General features: G+C 41.1%; 1 protein-coding gene across 23 annotated transcripts in view; it reads left to right on the top strand.

Annotated features, from left to right (window-relative positions):
- The window catches only part of HMBOX1 (homeobox containing 1), a 123663-nt gene that overhangs the window by 28140 nt on the left and 67857 nt on the right, over nucleotides 1–27666 (top strand). For 22 of the 23 annotated variants that reach the window (XM_080388436.1, XM_080388428.1, XM_080388435.1 and 19 more), the window contains one exon: nucleotides 18917–19000. In XM_080388436.1, the coding sequence (XP_080244562.1) occupies nucleotides 18978–19000 (23 nt within the window). In that variant the 5' untranslated portion in view covers nucleotides 18917–18977. Of the gene's footprint in view, nucleotides 1–18916; nucleotides 19001–20190; nucleotides 20273–27666 lie in introns of all 23 variants that reach the window. The other variant, XM_080388424.1, reaches the window with a different exon arrangement.

Below are 27666 nucleotides of genomic sequence, written 5' to 3'. Positions count from 1 at the left end.
GCCACTTTCTATATATTGGAACATCCATTTAGGAGAAAAAAAAAGTGGGACAGAATAGAAATATCAAATGTCAAAGAGAAATTAAGTGTGGTAACTGCTATTTACGCATACTTTTAATACAGGAGGTAGTAGATGTAAAATGAGATGGAAAGGGTATCTTTCAGGATATGTGCCAGCTTTGATAAAATATGAGGATTTCTTACCCATTGCTGTGAAGCACCTTGATACAATTATGTATCTGGTCCCTCAAAAATGTGGACATGGGAGTAGGTGTACAGATTTGCAGTCTTTGATTACTGTTTATCAGTCCAGGTAGAGGCAGTTCCTGACCAGGTGTAGCACTTACTTTCTCTTGCTCAGTTGGACAGGCAAACAAAAATAGTATGGGAATGTGGGGCAGGAACAGGACTGGAAACAAGGTGGTGTTAATATAAATCAAGTTACTGTAGAAGGTGAAAATGTGGCAGTAAAAGTGCGGAGAGTTGAGTTCCGAGAGGATTCCTGCAGTGGAAGGAAAGGGCAAGGTCATCGAAAGTGAAACCCACCCAGTTGCCAAGAGTTGTTCAAACCCCAGTGTGAAAGTTTCTTGTTAGGAAATGACCAATATGCAGTTTTCTGCATCTGCTGTGAGGAGTACAAGAAATAGTCGACCTGATTTTCATCAAAAAGTTGATATTAGGAAAATTTCTGTGTTGGACTTCCGGAATAGCTCACATGGGGAGTCTTAATATTCTGGTTGCTCTTCCCTGAGTTGCTGTAAGCTTTTCCTGCCAGTAACTTCATCTCAATGCAGCAACAGTTATCTGTAAAGTCTAAGTGATCCTGCAATAAAAGGGCCTTCTTAATCAAAGATGGTAAAGTCTGAGACAGTCAGTGCTTTCAGTATTGGCATCCTGTTCTGCTAAGGCAATCCCACGTAGGAGGAAGACAGACACAAAAAGTGATTTGGCTGTAATGCAGCAAAACAAATTCTGGCCAAATTGTGGACTTGAGTTAATGGGTACACAGTGTTACTCTGCAAGTCTCTGTAATGCTGACTGGAAATCATGGTGAGTTTTGTAGTCTGTTAACTACTTAAGACTGTGTTGTTATTTCAGGTTTGGCTTTGGCTAGTGAAAAATAGGGCACTTTCGTGTCTTATATTTAAAAAATAAAAACATTTTGAGAATATTAAATCTTACTAGGTTGCTCCGTGCAACTGTGAGGCAGTGATCTAATCCATTTATATGCATGTGTGTGTCATTCCCCCTCCCTTTCCCCCAGCCAACTGGATGTTGACTTATGGTGTCAGTTTTCTCCTTGTAGAGTGAGTCTTTTCTGATGTACCATGTTTTACAATATACTCACGCGCTCTGGCTTGTGGAATGGCTGTCCATAAATTGTGCCCAGGCCATTTAAGAACATAATATCCCTACAGGGTCAGACTGACAGTCAGACTAGCCCAGTAGCCAGTCTCTGCTTACAGTGAAAATACTATTTGCGGAAACTCAGCCTTTATCTTGCAGTTGAAGAAGTGGCAGAAACCATGCTCAGGGCTTCAGCTTCGTATATTATGACTTGACAAAGTTCAGGCCATTGGGCATCCCTTCTCTGCCCCTGCCCAAATCTGTTACCAGTTTTCCCCGTAAGCCTACTTGACCTGCTTTCTGCAGCTCATCTGCTGTGCAGTGCTTCCCAGCAGGGCCACTTGCTGGTTCTTGACCTGTCAGTCTCAGTCACAGGTGAGAGTGGCTCCAAACTCCCTTTACAGGTTGAGAGAGTTTTTTAGACCAATCCCATTTGTTTTTTTGCAGAGAACTTTATATTTCCAAGTATTGGGTGTAAGCAGTCTTTTGAAATTAACTGGTTTGTTATTTACAGCATCAAATATACAAAAAAATTGTTATTAAATCAGGGTTTGGTAAGTGAAGGGTTTGATTCTCTCTTAAGGTAGTAAGATGTATTTATTTACATTTCTCAGCTTTTCCACTTTTCCTTCTATCATTTGACTCTAGGAGCTGGAGCTTAAAGAAGAGCAAGTGCTAACTATGCATGCGAGGGCAGTGGGAGAATGGCTAAGATGTTTTACTGTCTCATTTGGATTCTAAAGAATCCTAAAAAAACCCAAAAAACCAAGAGCCTGTCAAAGTTACCCCACTTGTGTTTTTCTCTTGTAAATCCTTAAATGGTTTCCTTGGTGCAAATCCTTGGTGAGAACAGCAGGGAATCTACCAGCACTCTTTGGTCATTAACCCTTTCCAGTTATACAGGTAGCTCACTGTATGAATTGTAATTGTAGAGCTCATTATGTCTAGTCAGAGCACCCCAATGCCAGCCAGAGGGGACAAGGTAAAACCATCCTCTTCAGAATGTGGAATGGAGTTGGTGGCCTGTGTTGGAAGGTTTAGCTGGGTAGCTATGCTGACGAGCTGTGAGGGGAAGGGTGGTTCTGCTGGAATAGTAGGATTGCATCGGGGACAGTGTTGACATGAGGGGTTAATTATTTCAGTATACTTGTTCCCCTGTTTGTGTAAGAATAACAATAAAAGCATCTTTATGTTGCTGTAAAGAGGTGAGGGAGGAAATTATATCACTTAAAGTAATACAATATTGTAATTTCCTAGAGTGGAGAGGCCCAGGGTTGAGGTGTAGGTAATATTGGGGTCTTAGCTTCTCCTGCTCCATTTGCTTGCTAAGATCCTGAAAGAATTTTGTGAGCTTTCTGAATGAGTGGCATCTTAGCCCTGCTGCTGTCATGGCATGCACAGTCTGTCATGATACTTGCCAAGCGTGCTGTTGTGATCCGCCAGATTTTGCTTTTAAAATAACTGTTTTAAGGTACCTTGCCTATTTGGTAACTGGCATCTTCTTACAGGGACATGACGTCTCTTACACTGTCTCTAGGTAAAGAGAATCGGGGGTGGGGGTGGGGGGTAGCACAAAGTGAATCTAGGAATATCGTTTCTTTTGGGTACTAGATCAGAGAGAGCTCTTACCCGATGCATGCAGTAAAGTTGCACTCACATCCTAAAAAAAAAACAAAAAAAAAAACCCCAAACCCAAACGTTTTGATACTTTAGAAAAGTGGAAGTTGAGGGAGAGAAGTAGTTCATGGTCTCGAAACACCCTCAAAGACTGCTGTGCTGTTTTGTTCTCTGGAGGATCTTGCAGCAGTCTTACTGCTGTAACTTTTGAATGTCTTTTAGATCTTTAAATTATATGACTAACCTCAGTCATGGGAATTTAGCTGTGTTTTCAATGGTAAGTCATATTTAAACAGGTTAAACTGGCTTAAAAAACAGCATCCTTGTGTGGATGAGGACAGAGATTTACACAACAGATAAATGTGTCAATAGATCATCAACTGGATGTAAAGAATCATGAAGATCTAAGTAATAGATGAAGCTGAAACTACCCCTTCATATAAGTCAGTATGTTGGATAATATTCTTAGAACTAACTAAAAAGGGAAAAAAAATTAAACCTACAGTCTCCTGTGCTTGGCAGCGGAATTGTTAGTCAGCAAGAATGTGCAGAACTTTGTGAAAAATTGTTTTTTAGATAATTGCCTGTTGCAGACTGTCTAGAGGAACTCACATTTTATTTTTGGCATACTGCATTAAACGGTAGCTTTTATATTTTAGGACTGATGTGTTGATTTATATATCCTCCAGTCCTCTGGTGGACAGCCAATTTCCAAACTTGGATACTTCTGTTTAGTAACTAGAGTCAAAATTTTCACTTCTCAGATGGGAAGAGAAACTTTCCAAGATACTACCTGTCCGGCTTAAAGGAAGATGGTAAGATGAAGAGTGTGATAGGTCTAAAAGCATGCATAGGAAAGGCTTTATGCTTATTCCTATCTGGATTTTGGTGTGTAGACCTTTGAATGGGTTGAATATCCCTCAGAGCAACATACATGCATTTAAAGAAGACCAGGAAGCTTACACAAAAGTTCAGAATCAAATTGCAAGTAATGTGTGAATTAAAGAATTAAATTTTTTTTCTTTAATTCCCCTTAAAATTGGAAGCTTGTGGCATAGGCAAAAGGGCTGAATTAAAATAGCAGCTTATTGCTGGTATTGCCAGTTGTTAGTGTCACTGGTACGCAGGAGATATTGCACAGATCTTTTTGAATTATAATTGTTAGAAACTTATTAATGGTTGGTCTTGCATCAAGATGTACAGGGAAAGTACAGTTCCCACCTTTGATACAACCATGCCTCTTGAAGCATGTTTTGGGAGGATGCTACTGGTTTAACTGTGGTATGACAGCAGCTGGCTGTGGAGGGTATAGAAGCATGCATCCACACCGCAAAAAATCTTAGAAATTTTTTTTTAAATTGACAACGATTGTAAATTTAATATCTGAACTACACACGTGTAAAACTGCCAGGGTCCTGGGTTTCTCTCCAACAGCTGCTTCTCCTTTTTTTTTTTTTTTTTTTTTTTTTTTTTTTTTTTTTGAGTGGTGGGACTGAATGGAATAAGATTATTGGACTCTGTATCGTTTATTTGGGTTTAAAATAAAATGTGTGTGTGTATATAATTACATAAATATAAAAAACCCTCTGGAAGTCAGAATGGTGAATTACAAAGAATCTTCCCTGATCTTTGAAATACAGGGTGTAGCATGGAGACAGTAACAGAAAGACACGTCTAGAAATGATGAAAGTCAGGGCTGGAATAATTCTTCAGATGGTTTCTGTTCATTGTGTTATCACTGTACAACAGAGTGGTCTGCAGCTTTGAAGGCAAGTCAACCTTGCTCTGAGACGATCTCTTTTGAACTGCTGTTTGAGCTGGTAGGGACCTGACCCATTTGGACAGGAGCAAGTAGGTACCTTAAGACTGCTTGACTGCATGAAAGGGTAGAGGGCTCAGCTCAGGAAAACAGCTCCAGGAAAATGCTTGTGCAAAGGGGTTTTTAGAAAATAAGCTGCATTGTGACTAGGAAGCTTTTCGGTTAGGGGGAAGCTTGTGGGTTTTTTAGAGCTTTCTGTAGATTGTCAGTCTGGCAGATAATACAGGTTGAGGAAAAAAGGGTTCATACAAACCCTGGGTGTGGCACTGGTTAATTTTGGGAGCAAGGGGAAATAGCTCAGCAGCCCATAGATGTTATAGAACAGCTCAACGCTTTGAAAAATATGGAATGTCTGAATATGAGGAATAAATTAATGTTTTTTTAGCTGTCATTTCAGCCAGCCACTTTCCTGCTGCTTCCCCTAGCACCAGACTGGACCCTGTGTTAAAGCTAAGCACAAATGTTTGGTTCTAAACCAGCTGTAGTAGATAATGCATTTTCTGCTTGTTTCTGGAAGTAGAAAAACTCCATGATCAATCTAAATTGGTGGCAACTCTGCCTGTCTTCAGTATGGATGATTAGTACAAGTCCTTTCCATCCCTTTGCCTTCTGTGTCTCTCACAGTTAGCAAGTTTCCTGCAGAAATTGCGGGCATTCAATTGGAGTACAGTTGAAAAAAGAAAGTTTTCAGAGAAGTTAGCAAGTGAAAATGGAGTATGTAATGGTAGCCATAACTGTAGCCTTTGCTGCCAATGACAGCTATAATTATATATGGGGCACATACATTCTAGCAGATGCTTCCCATTCAAACCACACTGGTTTCAGAGTAGACCAAATTTAGGATCTAAGCATGGTGACCATAGCACTCTTTAATTCCATATTCTGCCATTTACTGTCTTTCTCAGGTGCTCAGTGAGACTTTTTCCTAGTTGTTCTATGGAACAGCTTTGATTTTTCTCACTTTGTGGTTATTTTAAGCTTCAGAAAACAATAAGAATGTACTTTTCTTCCCCTCCCCCTCCCCCCCCCCCCCTCCTCTGTGCTTTTATGAAAGCAGAATCTGTGTAGATAAAGCACAGTTGATCTGTTCGGGATTACTGTTTCTCAGTTATTCTTTTGCTCTTGCATATCATGCCTTTATGTAGAAGAATATTTAAAGGTGCCGTGTAGAACAGTGAGATGAAAGATTCTTTGTGCATTGAAGAATTCTAGTGTCACAGGAGTCCACCTGTTCTCCGGTAACTTTTTTTTTTTAACTGAAGTTTATTTAAAGTGATTTTTAGTGCTCATAAAAGCTGCTGGGTTTTGACAGCCTTAGAAATTGAAAGGCTGTCCCCACAGGTGGTGGTAGCAGCACTATGGCCTAGTATTCAGGGCACAGGAGTTGGAATCAGAAGATCCACGTTCTATTCTCATCTTTATCACAGGTGACCTTGAGCCAAGTAGCATGTTGCTGAGGCTCAGTTTTCTGTGGAGAATTTTACCCCAGTTCATGAGGATGTTGTAAAGATTTTGTACTCTTTCGGGAAAGAAAAGACAAGGATTAAAAACTTCTTGCATCGTAATCAAGCAACAGACCCCATCTCCAGCCTACCAGCGATGAGAATAATTGGCAGTTTTCAGGAAAAGGTAGTGCCAACAACCCACTGAAAGTCTCAGAAAAAGTGGAAGTACTTTTTGTCTGTGCAAAATTTTCTAAGAGGAGCTAACCAAACTAGTTTCATGCAAGTCCAAAAAGACGGCTTCTGTTGGTGTGCCCTACATGAAATCCTGGTAATTTTTGTGGAGCGTTGAAGCCGGATCACTCTAGAGTTCCATCTGATGTAGGATTGTGTGTCAAGTAGTGGTCAGCCCTGGACAGTTAATGCACCTATCCAGCTTGCAAAGCTATTCCTCTGATTTAAGTACAGGAGGAGTTTTCTTCTTGACCCTTTCAGGCTATCAGCTTAATTCCCAGAAGCTTGAGATTTAATTACCCATATCATTACCACAACATGCATAGCTGCAGATTTTATAAATGACCATAAAATTATTGAATCTTCTTTAAAATGAATTCAGATTCCCAGCCAGAAGGTCCTTTCACACATCAGCTCTAGTACAAGTGAATCCCACAGGTTGGTGCAGTATCTCTCCTGTCCTTTTGTCAAATGCTGAGCCTGACTTGTCTCATATTTCTGCACCTGACTTCATCCTGCTTTACCAACGACTAGTAATATTCTTCTGCAGTTCTGTCACCAAATTCAGGTATTCTTGCCTCTAAAATGGTAGCTGAGCTGGATTTATCCTTCTTGGAGCCCATTTTTGTGCATTTAGTAGCAGACTGACCTTTACATCTCCCTTGTTTCAGACTCCTTCTGCTCACTGTGGCTTTTGTTCCTACCCCTAAAATGTTCTTTAATCCATTTCAATTCCTTTTCCCTGCACGATGCTTTATGACTTTGTAAATCAGTCTGAGTGGTACAAAATCAAATGCTTTCCTGAGATCCTGATAACTTATGTCCACTGTTTCACTCTTGTCTAACCTAACGATTTGGTCGTATAATAAAAAGGATTTCAGCAGATTTGTAAGGCATGACCTTCCTTTTATGAATCTGTACTGGATGTCCTCTACTAAATTATGCATTTCCAAATGTTCTGCAATTTTGGCTTTTATCAACACTTACAATAAGTTCCTACAGCTGAATCTGGATTTCCTATTCTAAGAGAATTCAGCAGAACTTTGTCACAGCCCAACAGAATTCATCAGTTTTTCAGAATTCTCCATAATAAAGCTTCTCTATTTTTTACTTCTTGTTCTCATCTTACTGGATTCATGACATAAGAATTCGTATTCTGCTGTATAGCTCTGAGAGTACTGTGTGTTCAGGGAATAACTGGCTCACCGTTTGCAGTTCAGCAGGTTTGTCTGTCACAAGTGGAATGAGTTGCTGAGTCTCAGCCCAGTCACAGGTGAGATGACACAGGCCAGTAGCTTAGCATTTCAATTTGGTTCCAAGCTTCCCAAATAATTTCATTTGAGACTGGAGGTCAGTTCACCTCTCTGTGCATCTGTTTATTTTTCTGGCCTGCATGCTAAAGACTTATTTTACATTGCAGACTTGCTTTTTGCTTTTGTCTGAATATATAAGTGTGAGGAGGGAAGGGAAACTCCAAAACCTTCAAGTGTTCTTGCTAAAAGCCCTTATGCTTGTGCTTATACCTACTTTGAACATATAGCTTGCCACTTGGGCTATGCTTCCAAATACGGATTTCTCTTGGAGGTATATTCTGACCCACCTACTTTGCACTGCAGATATATTTAGCAAAGTTTTGTCGTAACAGTCCTACAGTGCTGTCCCAAAGCTGTCATCTGCTCTTCTGCCTACCTCCTTCCCTGTCACCTTCCATGCGTCAAAAGCCACCTGCCAGAGTTCTGCATCTGTGGTCAGGGCTTTCTGCCACTGACACGGCTCTTTTTAAGCGGTGGGCAGAGCACAGAGGCTGAACAGCCCTGTCCTTCTTGTGTGCTGCTCGGTTGGCAATGCAGCTTGCCTAAACTTGGGCTAATTCTTCCGTGTCTGCAGCAAAGATCACGAGTTCTGGGAGAAGCCCCCCAAGTTATGAGACCAACAGAATTGGAGGCTTCCATAATCAAAGCCTCAAAGTAGGGGTATGTGTGTTTTGGGTTATTTTTAAGCAAAACGCACAAATGGGTATGTACCCCTTGCCTCCAAGGCTGGCTTGTGCAAAGCAAAGGTCCTGCAGTTGGGTCATAATGCTGGAGCAGAGCATTTGGGGATGGGGTATGTCTTCAGACCACAGGGAATGTCCCTTTTTTAGCCTGGACCCAGGTTAGAGTGTAATTATCTCTAGAATACTGGTTGGGTATGTGTCTGCCCCATATCTGCTGGTTATTGCAGGAGGAAATTGCCAAGTTATAGACATAGTAAAGTTGCGACAAAATTACAGAAGACACTGTGTTTAGTGGACTGGCTTTTAGAAAGCCAGATTCTGCTTCCCTCCTCCAGTCTTCCTGTTAGATGTCATCCAAGATGGATTCCAAATGACAAAAAAAAAAAAATAAAAAATTAGAGTGAGCAAACCTGCACCAAGTGAATCATTCCTACTAAATTTAAACCACTTACTATGAGGAGGGCTAAAAGAAAACTTGGATTACCAGTTTAGCAAGCATGAGCACGTATTTCAGCATGTATTGCTGTATTTGTAATTGCCAAATTACCGATTTCTTGGAACTCTACTATTAACATTGTTAAGCAGTATTCCAGACAGTCACTCCTATAAATCCCTGTTAATATGTTAAGCGGGAGAAGGCCTTTGCAAGAATATCTAGCTGGCAGGTGATCTCCGTTTGGGTGTGCTGTCTAGGGTAAAGGGACAGATAGGGGAAGTAACCGTGCTTGCTTTTAGGATGTGCTGCTTCAGTATCCAGTTGATGGTTGCTTGAATGTTACTGCTGCTTCTAATAGGTGCTTAGGAATATTTTATTTTTCTATTTATTCATTTGGACAGAAGTGTAAAAGAGTGTATGAGGTTTCTGTACAGGGTATACTTCTAGCAGTAAGACCTATAGTTCACTGATCTCTTACTCTGTGCTTCATATTCTTACTCTTACTTCATATGCCATTCAAGCAACAAACAAATGTCCTTTTCATGGACAGATACTGCTCTTTTTCAAGGGTGCTATCCAATAATGAAGTGCCTCAAACCCTTAAATTATGAAAGCACATTGCTCCCTCCCCCTTTTTTTTTAAATTTATTTTCATAACACCACTGTAACCAGAACACTTTTCATCACTGCCAGTCTGCTGACTGAAGTCATCTTTGTCCCTTCTAAACTAGTCAGTGGGTAGAAATAAGATATGTAGAGTCTTGAGAATAGAATTGCCAGAGTACAGCTTTACCTTGGACGAAAAAGCTTGTCCTCCTTCCGTTGCATCTGCTGAACCATGTACCTCTGCAGGGGTGAAGGAGCCCCACAGGCTTTCTGGCAAAGCATGTGAAAAAGAAAACTTGGACTGGACTGGACTATTTGCTTGATGTGGGTAATACCTTTAGAGGTGGACCTGATGAAAGCCTGGGTCATCGGAGAGGAAGAAGAGGGGAAAGCAGAAGAGGAGGGTAGAGCCACAGATCAATATTTTAATCACGACCAGTTGACAAGGGCATGAAGAGGGACAAGGAGACTTGTTTGATCTGCTGCTGTAGTGAGGGCACATCTGCCAGATCCCAACCCAGTTCCAGCACCTCTGGCAAACATGCGGATTCTTCGATAACTAATCACATTCTGAAGTGAACAACAGATGGGTGCCCTGGGTGCCCTATGACTGATCATCAAACCTACCTTCAATTGTAAGGCAGAGGGCAGACATCAGCCAGGCTGCCATGCTCACGGTCTCCTTTTATGGTACAATTTAATGCAGTCTTGTTTGAGGATGGGAAAGGGTTGCACACTTATTTTATTACAAGTAACTGAGAGCTCACAGAGCATTTCAGAACACCATTTAATGTTCTGTATAGTTCCTAACAAGTTTACTGTTTGTACAGCGTGTTAGGAGATTACTGTTTGGGAAAAAGGGATGATGATCTTAAATCCAAAACCTGTTTTGAAAAAGATAATACTTAAATTTTATGCTGTGTATTTGCTATTGTCAAGTGATACCACATTCTTCTTAATACTTTTTTGTGCCATACAGCAATGCAAAAATAAAGAGTCATAGGGTATTACTTATTTCTCTTCTGTGCTTGTTCCTGGTACTAGTGATGGCAGATAAATACACTTCTGATTTCTTTTCTTAGGCTAGCAACTGGACATAGGTTCTTCAGCTTGCTTCAGCTAAATATGCATGCATCTTGCATTGGGCATCTTCGTATTCACATGAGATCATGTAGTAGCAGTTTCTGTGCCTGCCAAGGGTTTGTGGTACCCCTGTCTCACAATTACTCTCCCTCTGTCAAGTGACCTGATGCCAAGTACAATTTCTGGAATTCTGCTAAAGAAGGTTTGGTGGCATCTGCTAAGGTGTGTAGGTGTCCCCTGAAGAGTCATAGATGAAGTCTCTGCCAGTCCGGTTAGGTGAATGCTCTGTTTTCTTGAGGCTGTTGTACGTTTTGCAGTGCCTCCAGTACTTGTGCTTTCGAACTTGCCTGTCACCAGCTATGACCTGCACAGCAACTGAGCATTAGTCTTCCTAGTGGACATTTCTGTATTCTCCTTGGAGCAAGCAGGCTACAGGTCTGAGTGGAATTGACAGCCAAAGGGGAAGGTCCATCTTTAAAACTATAGTTAACTTTAAGTCCAACTTGTAAACCTGTACAGCTGCAAGATCAAAAGCCAAGCTCTGTAAGCACTGATTCTGATAGCCTTGGTTAGTTGTTCTCTGGACACTGGGAAGACTAGTATGTTTTCTTACCTTTGCATATCCTGTTACTAGCAGCCTTAGATTAGTTTATAAAAGTTTTTATGTCCTGGATGGATGTTTGGAAGGCACTGCTGACCATCTTGGACCTGCAGGATGCTGTGCATGTGCTGCTTTTGCTGGTTTTCCTTCAGTTGGGTATCTCTTGCCATGTGTTGTATGCAGGGCAACTCTGTCAGGTTGTTCTCCAATGTAAATGAGCTTACCACTGAGGCCTGGAAGTCATGATAGCAATAGTTTCTTTCTCGTTCCTAGTGTGCACTGTTGGGCATAGCGTGCTTGGTCTGCATCCTGTCACATCCAAATTGCAGTCGAACAGGGTAGGTAGTCCAGAGGAGGCCATGAAGATGATCAGACGGCTGGAGCAGCCCTGCTGTGGGGACAGGCTGGGAGAGCTGGGGTGGCTCAGCCTGGGGAGGAGACGGCTGCGGGGAGACCTTAGAGCACCTGCCAGTGCCTAAAGGGGCTGGCAAGAAAGCTGGGGAGGGGCTTTGGGCAAGGGCAGGTGGCGATGGGACACGGGGGAATGGCTTTACCTGAGAGAGGGGAGATGGAGATGAGAGATGAGGAAGAAATTCTTCCCTGTGAGGGCGGCGAGGCGCTGGCCCAGGCTGCCCAGAGCAGCTGTGGGTGCCCCATCCCTGGCAGTGCTCAAGGCCAGGCTGGACAGGGCTGGGGGCAGCCTGGGCTGGGGGCAGGGGGTTGGAACTGGATGGTCTTTGAAGGTCTCTTCCCACCCAAGCCATTCTCTGATTCTATGAAGTAATTCCTCTGTGCCAAAAGCAGTACTTGGTGCTAGCTAGACTAGTGCAACCTTTGGGCACTTCAGGAGGTCGAGTTCTTCCACAGCATACTGCATGGTAATTAATTTCAGCAGTTCCAGTTGGTGAGAAATTTAGCTGCAGCATTATTACGGTTGTAACCACACAGGTATGGATTGCACCAGAGCCTGCCTGAATAGACACAGTAAGCAGAGATGCTCACATCTAACAGTATTCTGCAGTGGAGGTATACTCACAGTATGCAGACATTATGATTGGCAATATAGAAACTCATTTCAGTTGGCATATCTGGTGCAACTGTGTCACTGAATTCCTAGCAGAAAACTGTCAAGGTAATTAATGTTAATTGGGATCTTTTTTGAATGAGCCTTCTATTTATTGTATGTTTGGCCCAGGCTTGGACTCAAGGATTTGGCAATCTCCCATCTGCAGTTTTGTCCAGATGAACGCATATGCCTTATGGTGTACATACCCACAGAGTTCAAGGTATAATCCCTACTGTTGGCATGTCAGTGCTTTGAATCTTCATTCTACTTTAGGCTATGTCTTGCCCGTTGTAGCTCTGTAGGAGTTAGCTGGCAGTGGACTACTCCTTCAGCTCTCTTCTCTTGTCTGTTGTCGCGTAACATGCAGCTCCTAATTTTGTGATAGCTTCTGCTCTGTTGCAATGCAGCATCAAACATTTTTAACAGAACCACTCAACTGAAAGTCACCATCTCCTTAAATTCTCTCTCACCTGCGAACAACCATCTCACTTCATCCGTTTCAGTGCTCAAACTGATGTAATTGGATTAAGATAACCTATTTGATCATTAAGGAAGTAGTCTTCGTAGCAGCCGTTAGCTATCACTATTAGCCTTGAGTTCATGCGCCTTACTGTCAGTCTTCCACTGTCAAGATTCACTTGTAATTTTAGCTAGAAAAGCTAATTCAGGGCTGGCCTTTGGTTCCAGGCAAGTTTTTAGACATGATTGGAGGGGACAACATACTGAAATTCAGGAGATACAATAGCATAGGTGCTTGGTACGTTAAGACCGGAAGCTCATTTGGAAGCAATAATGAAAATATAACCCCAGGGCTTTTGGCTGAAATGTGTCTGCAGATGTATCTTGATGACAGCATTTCATTTTCCAGCTGCCATTAAGGGCAAAGCAATACTAAGTTATGTCCTTTTACCGAGACTGTATTGCCTTTTATGTATTTCTGGGATTTCTAGGGTGACTTGGGTTCCTTTCCAGTGAAATACAGATGAACTTTTCTGCCTTTCTGGAAGCCTTGGATGATTTTGGGAAGCTTCGTGTTTTTGTGATCTCAAGCTTTCTGTGGAGAGGGCCCATTGCTAGTCTGCTTCAATATACGGCCTGGCCTCTGGCTTGTACTCCAGGCAATTCCACTAAATTTGGGTAAGGAGGTTTATTTTGCTTGGGGTTGGAGAGAGAAGAGTGAAACAGTTGTAACTGCAGTCCTTGGCTGCTTGTTCAGTGGAGACCTATTGCAGGGCATGTTGTGGAAGCAATGATGTGCTTGCTCTTTTAAGTTTACCAATTGCGGCTTTATCCTAAAATTGAGGTATGTGCTTCCTGAAGGGGGGGGGAAGGCTTCTGTTGATGGTTTCTCTTCAGTTAAAAGCTCTGAGGAAGAGGATCCCATCAAAAACTTATGCTGTAAGCTTGACAAGATGCTACTGTATTACCTCACCACAATCCCAAAATGTGGCTTTCTCCTTGATTGTACTGAAAATGGTGTAGTAAACCAATGCGGTCACAGTAAGACTGAACACAACATTGGTTGGAGGTAACTTCTGATCAGTTTCTTAAGAATATTTGTGTTTGCAAAAACTATGCTCTTTTGCTCCCTTTGATGCGCTAGTGCAGGTTGCCCAGAGAAGTGGTAGAGTTTAAAGCCTTGGAGATAATCCAAAGCCATCTTGGCATGGTTCTGGGCAGCTGGTCCTGGGTGGCCCTGCTTGAGCAGGGGGGCTGAACAGGAGGACCTCCAGAGGTCCCTTCCAACCTCAACTGTTCCATGATTCTGTGATTAGAAGGTTACACCTGTCCCTGAAGATAAGACCTCTGCCATAGGAATCCGTGCCTTGTTACCTTGCAACTCGGCCAACGTGGTCCTTGCAAACGCCAGTTCATAGTAACGCAGGAGCTTCAGCAAACGCAGTGACTGTGTTGCTTGTTAGACAGTGAGTCTTGACGACAGGTTGTTGCACACCTTCTTGAGGGGTCTGCATGAGGCTGTGCTCAAGGTATAGATCAATGCACTGACTTAAAGTAGTGATATTTAAATAACTTGGAGCCTGGAGACTTAATGAAACAAGTCTTCTCTTTGCTTTGCAGTACAGTGACTGCATGAAACTGGATGCTGCACGTCACTAAGCCAGCGTGTGCTCAGGAGGTGGCAGTTCTTAGAGAAGGTTCTTAATCTTGCTTTCCAGGGCACAAGTGTAACACATCCTCGAGTCATATGGCAGTGTATTTTTATTTTTTTTTTTTTTTCTAATAGGCCTATTTTGGGAAAATGGGCTAGGGAGTCCTAGATTAGCTTTAGTATTTTGGACACTAGTCCTACTTTTGTGCATGTACCCAGATGAATTTAAGTTTTGATACAAATGCAGTACCTGGAGTTTTAAAAGCACTGGGTAAACAATAGCCCATCTTAGCATCTCCAAAGAATTAAGGCTCCAGGCTGGCAAAGGAAGGCATAACAGGAGCTACTGGCTGGAGTCTGAAGCCAGACACGTTCAAAGTAGAAATGAAATACAAATTTGTAATGAAGAGAGTGATTAACCACTGGAATGAACTAGAATGGATGGGTCCTTGGTCTCTTGCTGTTTTGAGGCAAGATGTCTTCCACACATCAGTTAAGTCATGTAACAGGTTTGTTGTACTTCATGCTGGCCTCAGTGTAGAGAAGGTGAAACTGATGAAATGTGACAGTCCATGTTTATAGAAATGTGCCTATGCACACATGCGCACACACATGCACAGAGTCCAGCCAGAAGACCTGACAATTCCTGCAGTTCTTAAGCTGTTCATTAAATAAAAGACCTAAATTTCAACATTATTTTGTTACTTCTAGGGGCATATTGGTTTGTAATTTCGCATGGGATTGGGAATCTGCCTTTGGGAATTCAGCAGTGGAAGAACTTAATTCTCAGGGCTGAATTTCTTCACCATGCAATGCATGAGATTTATCAGGAAGCTGAAACTTCTGCATTTCAATAGCCGGTACTGTAATAGTCCTATTGTAGTAGTGGGGCCTATGTCCTCAGGCAGATACCATGTTCAGCACTGATACTACCCTGCGTGGCTTTAAGCCAAGAATTGAGCCCCTCTGATCATGTTTTGCTTTTGACAAAATGGTGATTTTCTCTTCCCCAAGGACAAAAGCTTTTAATTTATTATTTGTAAAGCCCTTTTTAAGAATTTACTGAGGAAGGTATTAGTGAAATAGAAAGTGATGGCATTATTTTTTTATTATCTGACTCACTCAGAAATTAAAAGGGGAAACTAATTTCTCTTCCAAATAAGTGATATCAGCCTCATCTTTACTAAGTGACTTCCTCCTTGCTTCTGCAAGGCATTGTGGATCAGAGCGAACCATACTTCAAAACATTTAATTGCATACAGTGAGAAATGAAGAAAACTGAAGTGGATCCCAAGAATGTATTTAAAATCTAGACTAAAATGAGAATGATTTCATGTCAAGTGAGACAAATGCAGAGTTGATACTCCAGTGCTTCACACTTCCACTTGTCCTTGGCACTGAGAAAATGAGATTTTTAATATCTGAAAAACAGATTGCCATGAAGACTCATCCATTGTAAATTTAAGCTGCCTTTATAGCAACTTAAGCTGGGGACAAGATTGTTCATTACATCTGATCCTACAACTGTGGCCATGGTTTCCATATTAACATTGAATGTTTTTTATTGTCTGTATCAGAAATAGGAAGGGGAGCTGGTAGTGTTTTCTGTGTGTTAGCAGATAATTTATTTAATGAATAATACGAAAAGGGCAAAGGTTTGTGAGTTCTTACGTGCATATCAACTATAGATAGTGGTGACACCTGCCTTCGATGCGGTGATCAGATCTGGTTTGGTGCTTCCTTTTCATGCTTAAAGGGAGACTGAGGGAAAGAGGGATATTGATTCATGATTTCAGAAATCATGATTTATTTGTGAATGAAGCTATGTTGGTTTGGGTTTAATATTTTTTTAAATAAAATTATAGGTGAGGGGTTGGTGTTTTCCCATCTGATAGGCCCTTAAATTACAAAACCATTTAAGCAATCTTTACATGTGTAGGGGGGCAGGGAAGGTATTTCTGTGCCACTGAACTTTAGACCAATGTTGAGTCAAAGACTATTTGTAACCCTTTTCAATAGCAGCCGTTCTGTTCTGGCATCAGATGTAGGAAGCGCTAGCTTCCTCTCCTTTCTGTGTAACTGCATTTACTTTCATAAGTCCAGCTACCAAGGCAGACCTGAGGATTCCCTGACCTGCCTTACTGCTTGGCTCCGTCTGTGGCAGTTTGCGATTGCATTCAGACTGTAATGCTGCCACCTCAACATTTAACATAGCAAAAATAGAGATATTCTCTTGTTTTCTCATGAACTCTTTCCTGTTTATTTCTGCCAAAATGCTATTGTCCTCTGTCTGCACTCACAGATCTGAAGTCTCTTGGATAAGTTCCTTCTTCCTCCTCTGTTCACATCCAGATTTGGTCTAGATCCTTAATAGCTCTTCATTTATAACATCTGAGGGCTGTACCGTATTTTTTTCTCTTCCATTAGTATCACTGATATCATTGTCCTGCCTTTGTCATCTCACACTTGAGTTACTGCAGCCTTTTCTTTGGCTCTCTATCTCATCTCCTTGTGTTCCCGTTTTAATGCCACGTTTCATGATGACAGAAGGTGATCTTCTCTTTCCTTTGTGGGTTTTGTTCTTTGCTTCTTCCACACTCCTCACCCTGGATGCAGATATTTCTCTGGAATCCAGTTCTCCATCATTAGCCTCTCTGACCTTCAGAAAGTTTGTATATACTTAAGTCCAATTTTTTTCCCCTTCGGAAAACAAAACAGCTCTCAGTATTAAACTCAAAATTTGGCAATAAGTCAACAGAATGATCTCATGGTTTTTGTGATTGCTTCAGGGAGTATGTTTTAAATGCAGTTTAACAGAGAAGTGTTTTTGGTGTAGAACCATCTTTAAAAGGTTTGGGATGGCTGACTGTGAGGGACCTGTGTGTTGGGTTTTTCCATCCATCAGTACTTCAGTGTCACAGTTTCTCTCCCAGGCCACAGTACCTGAACTGTGACAGTCTGCTGGGACCACTCGTCTTGTCTATGACCTTGCTCTTGGCGACCTCCTTTCCTGGAGAGGAAGAAGGCAACTCAAGACCTAGATATGGGCCAAATAAATTGTTTTGGAAATGGCAGCAGCCAGCTGTCAACCATTGCCCCCACTAAACACTCAGCACTTTCCTTTGCTACATCTGGGTAGGAGCAGTCATGTGGGGACAGGCTTAAACCTCGTGGGAAGGCTTTGGGAAAAACTCATTCAGCCCAGCCTTTTTCCCTGAGAGTTCCTCAGGTTTTTTTTATAAAGGAAAGAAAGAAAAAAGCCACATAAACAATGGCATAGTCTGTGTGTGGACTCCATCTGAAATACATGTAGTTTTTCCCCAAGATCTCCAGCAGGTGTATCATGCCATTGTGTCTGTACCACTCCTAACTACTGAGAAGGAGCCAAGATGCGTCTGTCCACAAGGCTTGGCTGTTAATATTACAGACATCTCTTTATGGAGCAGAGTAAATTATCTCATGCAAATCCCTGTGCTACTCTACCCACTTGTTTTATATTCCAACTCCCATATGCCCACAGCCTGAAGTGCAAATATTCTTTCTAGTTCTTTCTGCATCTGCCTGGGTATAATATCCCGCCTTTCTCTTCCCTGTTAGTTAATAGTTTGACTTTTCAAGCACTTTCAGTCCATGTTAGTTTGTGGAGAAAGACATCAGCAGTGATAGCTAAAGAAAATTCTATTAGGTCATTCCTTTTCAGAACATTGTACCTGTCTTCTAAGCTCTTTGCGGATGTTAGCCAAATAATCCTTTTAATAGCTTTTGTGAGTTAAAAGGGTAGGTAACTGTCATAAGGCTAAATGATTGCATAGATTAATTTACTTGTGGCCAAAAGAAATCAATTGTAATTTAAATTTTTGTCTCTGGACTGATTACACTACCAGACATCAACTTTCTCCTTAGGAATCTACAATGTGCGTTGAAATACATGTCTTTGATTATATGTGGGTCTGGATTGCTTACAGGTTATCCAGAGTAAGGTGATTGGACATTTCCAGTTTTTAACCTGTGTGTGTACACAGGCTGAGAATACTCAGCTGCTTGGCCTCTGTTACATCTGTGAAGTATCCATTAATAACTTGAGTCGTTATAATTTCTTAAGATGTTTGGATGTAAAAGAATGTTTGTCAGACATTAAGTCTGTGGGTCCATTGCAAACTATATCAAAGCTCTCACTGAAGGCCAAGGGAAGAAAGAGGGTGAGGCTTTAATGAGCCATTTAAAAATAAGAATAAATTGAAAGATGATGTAAGAAAATTCAGTGGTTCCAGGGAACATTTTTCTTAACCATGGTTATATTTAGTGATTGGTATACATTCTACTGCCTTTTAGCAGAGGGATGGATTGGGTGATTGAGAAGGATTCTGAAGGCACCTGTCTTTGGGTTTTGTTGTTTTTTTAATGACAAGTGATTTGGTGCTACTGCCTGCTGAAACTGCCGTGAAATTGCCCTCTGTAAGCTTGTTGTATAATTGTAAGTCGGGTAACAAGGAAGTCAGATTGTGTTTGTCTTTCGCAGAAATCTTTAACATTCTGTTATCTTTCCATTGTGTCTTACAGAATGGTGAATAACACTGAAGACCATCAAGAGGCTTTATAACGTCCCATCCCCATGTAAAGTATGCTCAGAACTTTTCCAGTAGTGTAAGTATGAGCTAAAAAACCCCACAAAAACTAATGAGTTATTTAGTAGGTTTTCTTCTATTAATTCAGCTAAAAAGAGCAGAGAAATCGTTACAATGAGTATCAGCAGTTGGCTAAATTGGAGAGTTTCACTGGTTTGGTATTTGCTAGGCAATTAAACCAGGGAACAGTAGCATGTAATTTCTCACTTGATCTGGCTGATACGTTTTTTCTACCTTTACTTCTACTGAAAGAGAAGGAAAATCATGCAGTTTTTAGAAACTTAGACTTGATCAAAGAAAAGGTAGCATTAAAAGAGAGATCTCCATACATCTACTGAACATACTAGAGGGGTACCAGAGCTGTGCAAGAAAATTTAGTACTGCTGCAGACTTGGCGAAAGGGGATGAGTATACCATTAATATAGTTTTATATATCAAAGGCAGAAAACCTAGGGCACCTAACATTAACATTAGAGTTAGATGTGTAGGTCCAAGCCACCACTGCTGTATCTTGAATCCAGTACTAACTGAAGTTGTCTAAACCTCATCCTTGAATTTGAGCCTATCACTTTCTTCTTTTAAATGGCTTCTGTCATGGATCTTCAATGTAATTGATATCCATGCTGTTTCTTCAAGAAATAAGCAAATGAATTCTAAGTTTGAAGCTTGTCAGGCTGAGAGGAAAGTCTTGACCTGTACTGTGCTGTCATCCATCGCTCTCGCTGGCCAGTCCTCTATCACTGTTCCCCACACCTCTTTTATATAGGCATGACCAAACGCTTGTCCACTGGCAATCAGATTCTTGAGATACTTCGACCTCTTCACTTCTGATTGTACTTTCTGTCAGCCTGATGAGTTGGAAAGAGAAATCCTGTCTACAGAATAGGTAGCAAGACACTAGGCTGCTATGAATGCAGTCAGATTTTCCCAGATGGATTATTTCAAGGATGAAGATTACTCACCCAGCACATGAACATTCATAGTGCAAGTGGCAGTGCAGTCACAGACTTCTGTAGAGGGTGTCACCGCAAAAAGTAACAACTGCCAGAGGTTTTGTGTTGGAAACTAAACTACCAATATATTTCAAAAAGATTTCTTGATGCGACCATTAATTAGTTAAAATTTCTGGTGGCTTAGTCTTCTATTCAAAACTAGTGGTTTCCTACTTCGTTGCCAGTCCCCTGAGCCACCTCCTCTTCTTTCTTTTAGCTGGAAATATGTTGGATTTCAGTATTAAAATCACCACTTGAAAATGTAAAGATCTAGTTCACAGCAGGGAAGAAATCTGGAGGTAAGGCCACGTTGCCCTGTGCATCTTTATTATACTGGTAATTCAAAATCTGCAGAGTAATGTTAGAGCTCTTTCTGTGCTTTGTGTGAGCGCAAGTACAGTCTGTCAGCTTTTACTTTGAATCAGACTTTTAACACAAATTTCCAAACTGTGAGTTAGAGTTTCCAATTTCCTGTGCTTTAGCTAGATTTCAGTCATATTTTGCCCCTGTGCAGTTTTAGTCAGATATCGTGGTGTTCTGTTGCTTTCTGGAATCATTGTGGCACATTGATGTGTCCTGTTAATCAGCTGCCACCCTCCATCAGAGAAGTAGCAGCTCTTTCAATTTATTCCACTATATGTGCAGTTAATGTGGTCATTGAGAATGCAGTGTAAGTATAGGTAGATATTTTTGACTGAGTGAAAGCTGTGGTGAACGAACCTATTTGGGAGATTAAATTAGAGGAAATGGGCCAAGATGATCCATTTAGGTATAAAGTTTCCAGATTAAACCATAGATATCTTTTTTTAAAAGGATAAGCGGGCATCATGGTTTTAGAAGGGGAAAGAAGAGAGGCCCTTTTTTAAAAAAAAAAGTTTTTAAATACTGAATAAGATTAAAATTTGACAGTTTTGAAACTACCATGTTCAGAGAGTAGTTTGTTTGCTCCTGCTGTGGGGCAGCAGTCTCCGTCAGAAAAGCAAAGCAGACAGCTGGCTGCAATTATCATTTCACCTACCTAATTTTTATCCACAGTTGGAAGAGAGTCAATACTCAAGAGGAATTTGGGGCATGGTGTGAACACAAGACTCTTCATTTTGGTCTCACAAGAATTAGTCATTTATCTGAAACAAAGTCTTTCTGTAGCAAATGCAAGTATATCTCTATTGGCTTCTCCATAAATATAATGGGAGTAATTACTTGTACTTCATATACTCACAGCAGAATTGATTAATTAATATGTGTTAATAGTGAGATATGACCATCAGTGTTTGTGTTGCTTGTTTCAAACTATCTCTCAAAATATGATTTCTGGTAGAACTAGACAGTTTCAACATAGTCACTTAAAGTTTACCTGCATTATCAGGCTGGTGCTTATGAATCTAACTGCCAGCAATGACAGAGCTGTCTTGGAAGTGAGTAAAAGCCTGCTGAGTGGACAGAAAATCGGTGTGAGTAATGCAGATGAAAAAGGACTAGACTGAAGCCTTGTCATCATGTAGGAAAAACAACAGAAAGAAAGGAACGAGAGTGTGAACAATACTAAAATCACCACACACTGAAGAACAGACAGTGGAGTTACAGTGGCTTAGGAAGTCACAACAGGGCTGAGCTATGTTAACTGTCCAGCTTCCTTGAAATGTGATGGGAAACACGTTAATTAAACGTGGGTGAGAGGACTTGGCTAATTTGCTCTTTATGTCTTCGGTGACAAGGTATCATGTAAATAGTTGGTGGCTGTAAGAATGAATGTTCAGTTGATATTTTAAGCTTCCTTAATTGAAACAATGTCTCGCCTGAGCCCTTTTTTTTAAAAAAAAAAAAAAAAAAAAGTTTTTTTAAAGCTTTACTGTAAGATAAACCAGCTGAGTTAACTCATGATTTCACCGGCAGCTAAGCCACTCTGAAAGGGACCTAAAAGAAATCTTGTGGTATTTGTGCCTCTTTTGCCTGCCTCTGCGTTTAGCCTGATTGGCTTGTCCCCATCTGTTGAGTGGGTAATAGCAATCATGAGAGACTTCTAAGCCGATTCAACTCACTAACCCAGGTAGAAACTAGCTGTCGATGGGTTGTTGGTTGATAGATTTTCCTGCTGGCTTAGTGAACTGCTCTGCGGAGACTTCCATCAAGTCCTGGAGCTCTGCAGAAAGGCAGAAGAGCAGGGCATAGGTAGGTTCACCCTCTCTCATGCATCTGCAGCCTCTTGCATCTATAGGTGTTCTCTTGCTCTGAGCAGGACACAGAAATATTTGGACATGCTCTGATAATACAGAGTGGGGCTCCTCTATGTCATGCAAGAAGAAATTTCCCTAGGTCAGGTCTGGGCTGCACAAAGAGATGTTTGTTGCTTTAAGAGCATTTATTAGGATGTGTGTTTCTTTTTGAAATGGTTTTAAATAAAATAAAACTCTAATATGGAAGCAACTGTGTCCAAAAGCCCATATTTTTGCCGTTATGATTTGTATTCTTCAAGCAGATGCTGTTATCTATTTCCAAGTTGTTCTCCAAGTATAATGTCTGTCTCCACTGAGACTGTGTGCCAGTAAAACTATACTTGCAAACTGTTTTCTAGTGAAAAAATAAAACAAAAAATGCTTTGTAGTTAAGCACTAAATTAGGGATAGGTAAGTTTAGGATTTTTGCTGGGTTTGGATTTGTTTTCTGAAGTAACAAATTTCAAGAAATTCAGTTGATCATTCTCCCTCAGGATCTATCACCAGCAGTAACAAAGGTGCCTGACATACTTCAGAATGTCTCTTTTTCTTTACGTGTAGAAGAGAGGTGGTGGAAATCCTGGTGATGGCATTACTTGAAAGTTGTCCTACACCTGGTTATGTCTGATGCTATAGATGGACCCTGTAGGATGGTTGTATGTGCAGTAAGAAAACACTCAAAGCTTGGCCAGGTGCTTGGGCTGCCTTCTGGCAGAGTGCCTGTGTGATTTTGAACAAGTAATTTTGGCTTGCCTGAAGGCCAGCCCCTTTATGTGAGCTCTTGGTCTCAAAAATTAGCATAGTTTTACTTCCCTGCCTCGCAGGGATATTCTACAGAAAGATGTGTTTCAGGTACTTAGATACTCCAGCAAGCAGAATTAATAGAGGAGAATTCTGAGATTCTGTCTGGATTTTAATAAAGGATTGTTCAAATTCTGAAGTGAACTGGAGAAGGCAAAAGACAGCAGTATACCTACCCCTGTAATCTTGACAGCTGAAAATGTGTGACTTGCCAGTCTGGTGTGTAGGTTAGGCCCGTGTCTCAGTTTTATTGCCAAAATGACTGTTTCTTCAGGTGGGCTAAAGCTAGTCTTTCAGCGAGTCAGTGAGATTTGCTTAGTTGTGTAACTCAAGTACACAAATCCTGCCCTGCCCTGATCCTGTTGCAGAGCTTATATATCCGAAGTTTAGTCTTTGACTCCTGAATGTGAGAGCTCCTCCTTTGCTCTTGGCACAGGTTTGGGCTTTGGGCCCTGGTTCAGCACTCAGCTGCCACTACAGCTTTTTGCTCTGTTGGCCCTTCTGATGCCTCGTTCTGCCCTTGAATCCAGCCTCAGAGTCTGAATTCCTGCCTTGTTGCTGTAGAATTGCAACAATAGTAGGAAACCCACATTTTAGAAGTAGGGAAGGTTAGGGTTAGATGTATAAGGTGTCAGTGTGAATTAGTCTGTGCCTCGAGTAGAATTCAGAAGCATCTGGCTCCCAGCCCTGTGCTTAGTCAGAGGTCAGTCCCTTTTGTAAGGCTTGGATTATGACAATAATTGGCATTTATATTGTATTTTTGCCTTGTAAGATTGATCTCAAGTTCTCTCTCTCTTTCCAAAGATGTAAAGCGGATACTATAAAGCAGAGTAAGTTACTCATCCAAGTGGAATCAGTGGCAAAACTGCTAGGGTTAGCTTACTGCCAGTGTGCCAACGTCCAGTAAACAATTTTATTGGCAGTGAAGAATTTCAGAGGCTGAGTGGAAGAACAGCTTATGTAGACGTAGTGAATCTGGGTTTGGGGTGCTTGGACTAGCTGAGGAACTTGAAGCCTCCTGAAGAAATGAGATGTTGATATTCTGCTCTCAGCTTGCATTCTATAATTTGTGTAGCGGTGAGTATTTGATTACGTTGGATTTATTTTCAGAAGTTTCAGGCTGCTCTTATTAATTGTCACCATTTTGATTGAAAGCGTATGGCAGTGTTCTGCATTCGTAAGACAGTGTTTTGCATTCACAAACAGAACCGGTGACGTTTAACCTCGATAGATCAGCTCGTAGTCTGATTTCACTCCTTGCTATAATGTGAGGCTCTCGTTTCCCTGGGATGAGAGCAGTCATTAGAAGCATTACATTTTGTTTGTGAATCAGGATGAATGGGAATAGAGTCCTCTTTGAAAATCAGAACTAAGAGATGTAACTGCAGGAGATAATTATGCTAACGTATGGATAAGGATGGCTCTGTGTTCGTTGACATGATGAGCACTTGAGGCCTGATATTTTTCTCTCTCTTGAAAACTGGTACAACTCCACTGAAAATACTGGAGTTGCAACTGATGAACATAAGTGTTGGCTCAGATGAGTCAGATCCTTAATCCTCTGTTGCGCCCCAGAATTCATAGCATCAACTACTGTTTTGGAGGCAGCTTTGCTTAATATGGTGCAGAGCTTTGGGCTCTGAAATATTTAAATGGGCTGTGTATAAAAAGAGATGCACTTGTTCACGAAGAACAGAAGAGGTCAAAGCTTGAATTTTGCAACACTAGATAGTGTTATGCCTGAAATGTCCCTGTTTTGTTCCAATAGTGCCTTAGAGCTGCACTTGATGGGTCACAATCTTTGCCTCTGGATGTGTGTGCATGGAATGCAGCATTTACTTTGCGATATGCGTCAACTGCTCTGTTTTTGGAGCAGCTGTAGCTCAGAATGAAAGTCCCTCTCTTGAGCGTCTTGTAAGAACCAGCTGCATCTTTTGGGGTGGGTAATGGTGGGTGAGATGTAGAAAAGGAAGGAAGAGTGAATGAAACTGTGCTTAGCTCCTTGGAGCTCATAAAAATGCATGGAGAGAGAAACAAGCTTGTGTAATATACAACACGGTTAAAAAGTTAACAGACTGGTAAGCTGGAAGTGGAGTTTCTTTGTAGTCACTGGTTCTGATAGAAAACATCCAGAATGGTAGTTCATGTGAATCACATTGTTGCGTATTTGTTCACCAGCCAGCGTGGTTATATTGCCTTTGGAAACAGCAATGCCAACCTTACTACCCATTTTTGCTTGCTGGCTAGATCAGAGAGCTCCCGTAGAAAGGAAACCTAGCAGCCCAGTCCTACGGAACAAGGATCCTTAACATCGGCTCATGGTCTCGGGACTGAGCATGCCAAGGCAGCTGCTCTCTCTGCTGTATGTTTTTAACAGCTGGAGAACATCCATCTCCACAGTTACTCAGATAGCAGTTCTTACTAGTACTATATGCACATGCAAACTGGCAGGCTGAGGAGCTCAAGCTGTGAGAAAGACTGTGATAGTTAAAACACTTGTTCGGTTAACTAGTTGTAGAAAGTAATTTTTTTGCTGTATACTTTGGGATAACCTACTTCAGCTGAAATGCCACAACTATACCTTGTGTTTTTACAATTCCATTTAAAGGGCAAGACTGTGTTCAATGACACCAAGAAAGTACATGTTATGTTGCAAAAAAATGATGGTGCTGTAAAAGTTAAAGACTACAAATTCTGGAGGTACTGTTAGCAGGACAGTGTATTGCTGTTAGGGTCCTACCCTGGATCAACAGTATATACCGTATGTCAGAGAAGGGTAGAAGTTAGCATCTCTCCCCATCCTGTTTGCTACAGCTGATGTGACTTTATTAGAATCGTGCTTAAACTAATTACCAGACCTAGGATCCTATTCTGAATGCTTTGACACTAACCCACGTCCGTATTACACAGTTTATATCAAATACAGGTCTTCTATCAAAAAGTGCAATTGGTTTTGTAAGTCTTGAGCTTTGCAGAGTTTATTAGATAAAATAGTGAAATTTAATGGAAATTTTGAGAAGGACCTCTGCAGAAGAGGATCTCTGCAGTGATGCTAGAGTACTTCCTACTCAGTGTACAGTGAGTAGAAGAGTGGAAAAAATGATTTCTTGTGATCATTAAAGAGCCCAGAGCCATTTTCTCAAGTGTTAGAGGTGTTAAGGTTGGTGTCTGGCCTTATTCCCAAATGGGTAATTGAATTGCTTTGAACTTCTGCAAGTTCAATTGGACATGGACTTAGCTCATAGCTGTTTTTATGGGATTATTCTGCTGTGTTCCATCACCTAGAAAGTTAGTGTTGGGTAAATGGTTCTTGTATCTGTGTGGGCTTGGGCTATGATAGTAGGTGAGAAAACCTTGCTGTGTTTGTCCTTACTTTGAGATGCAGGATGATAAGGGTAGAGAACATCTCTCTTATCTGGCCATGAACCCCCACGCAAGATCAGTTCTTTGCAAGTGTGGAGGGAGCCTCATATCTACAGGGTGAAATTCATACCAAAAAAAAGGCTAAATGAGGCTTGCTGGTATGACAAGGAAAAGCAATGGTATTGAGAGCAATTATGCCCCTAAACAGCCTTCACTCTAGAAAGTGGCATTAGAAGTGAAAAAGAGTGATGCTGCATCTGGCTGGTTGAGACCTGCTGGTTATTTTATATCTGTGGATTTGAAGGGGAAAATAAGTTCTTTTTTATTTAGGCCCTTATAGTTTCTCCCTTCAATCTGATACTCAGGTACCTCAGGTTCCTTTTGGATGAACCATGAAAGATAAGCTTCAAGTTTTAATGTGTTATAGATACCAGGAGGCAGTCAGTGGAATTGGTTCATCTTCCGTGGGGTGTGACTGCCAACTTAATGTAAGAAATGTAAATAAGTTTGATACTTTAAGCTACCTTTTTTTCTTGTCAGGATCTAAATAAACAATTCATTTTAAGGGTCATATTCAGGTGTTAAAAAATTGATGGGTTTTAGTTTTGATTTGTAGTTGACAGAGGTTTTGCTTTCAGAATTTCAGGGAGAAAAATGCATGGCAACTCTCCCTTTGTTGGCTCTCTTTCAGATACCTCCCCAAGGAAATTTTTCAGCCCATTGTAACTGGTGAGAGTTTTCCTTACTGATCAGAATATAATTATGTGCTAAGATCTGCTGGTGTTGAGGGTATTCTGCTACACTGGCAACAGAGTTTGGCAAAGTGTGACTACAGTAAAGCAGTCGCTCCAGTCTTTTTCTTTTCTTAGGAAAAGTATTTGCTATCTTTATTTTCTCTTCCACCACCGCACCCCCCGCCCCAGTCATTCTGCCTGTCTCTATCTTACTTTACTTCTTGTTACTTTTGCAGTTGATTGTATTTCACAAGGAAAAAGAGGGGGGAAGCAAACTGAATTACAGCTGGACAGAGGAGTTCAGGAGGATAAGAGGCTCTTACAGCAGTATGGGGGGGATGGAGTAGTGGAGAATGTCCATTAATTAATGAGGTGAATGAAATTACGATGATTCTAAAATGGCTGATTTACTTAACTGCTTTTTAAATTGATCTTTAAACAGGGTAAGTTTATTAAAATATTTTAAAAAGGAAAAATAACTGAAACCCTGATAGAATAACAGTTCTAAATAATGTTACTGTAGTTACTCATTAAAAAGCAGTAGATGGTTGGCGATGTTGGAACGTGTTCAATAATACCACA

Source organism: Falco punctatus (assembly GCF_963210335.1).
Source record: "Falco punctatus genome assembly, chromosome: 5".
NCBI classification, from domain to species: Eukaryota; Metazoa; Chordata; class Aves; order Falconiformes; family Falconidae; genus Falco; species Falco punctatus.
The sequence above is the reverse complement of the archived record's forward strand: the minus strand, read 5'-3'. Positions and strand labels throughout refer to the sequence as shown.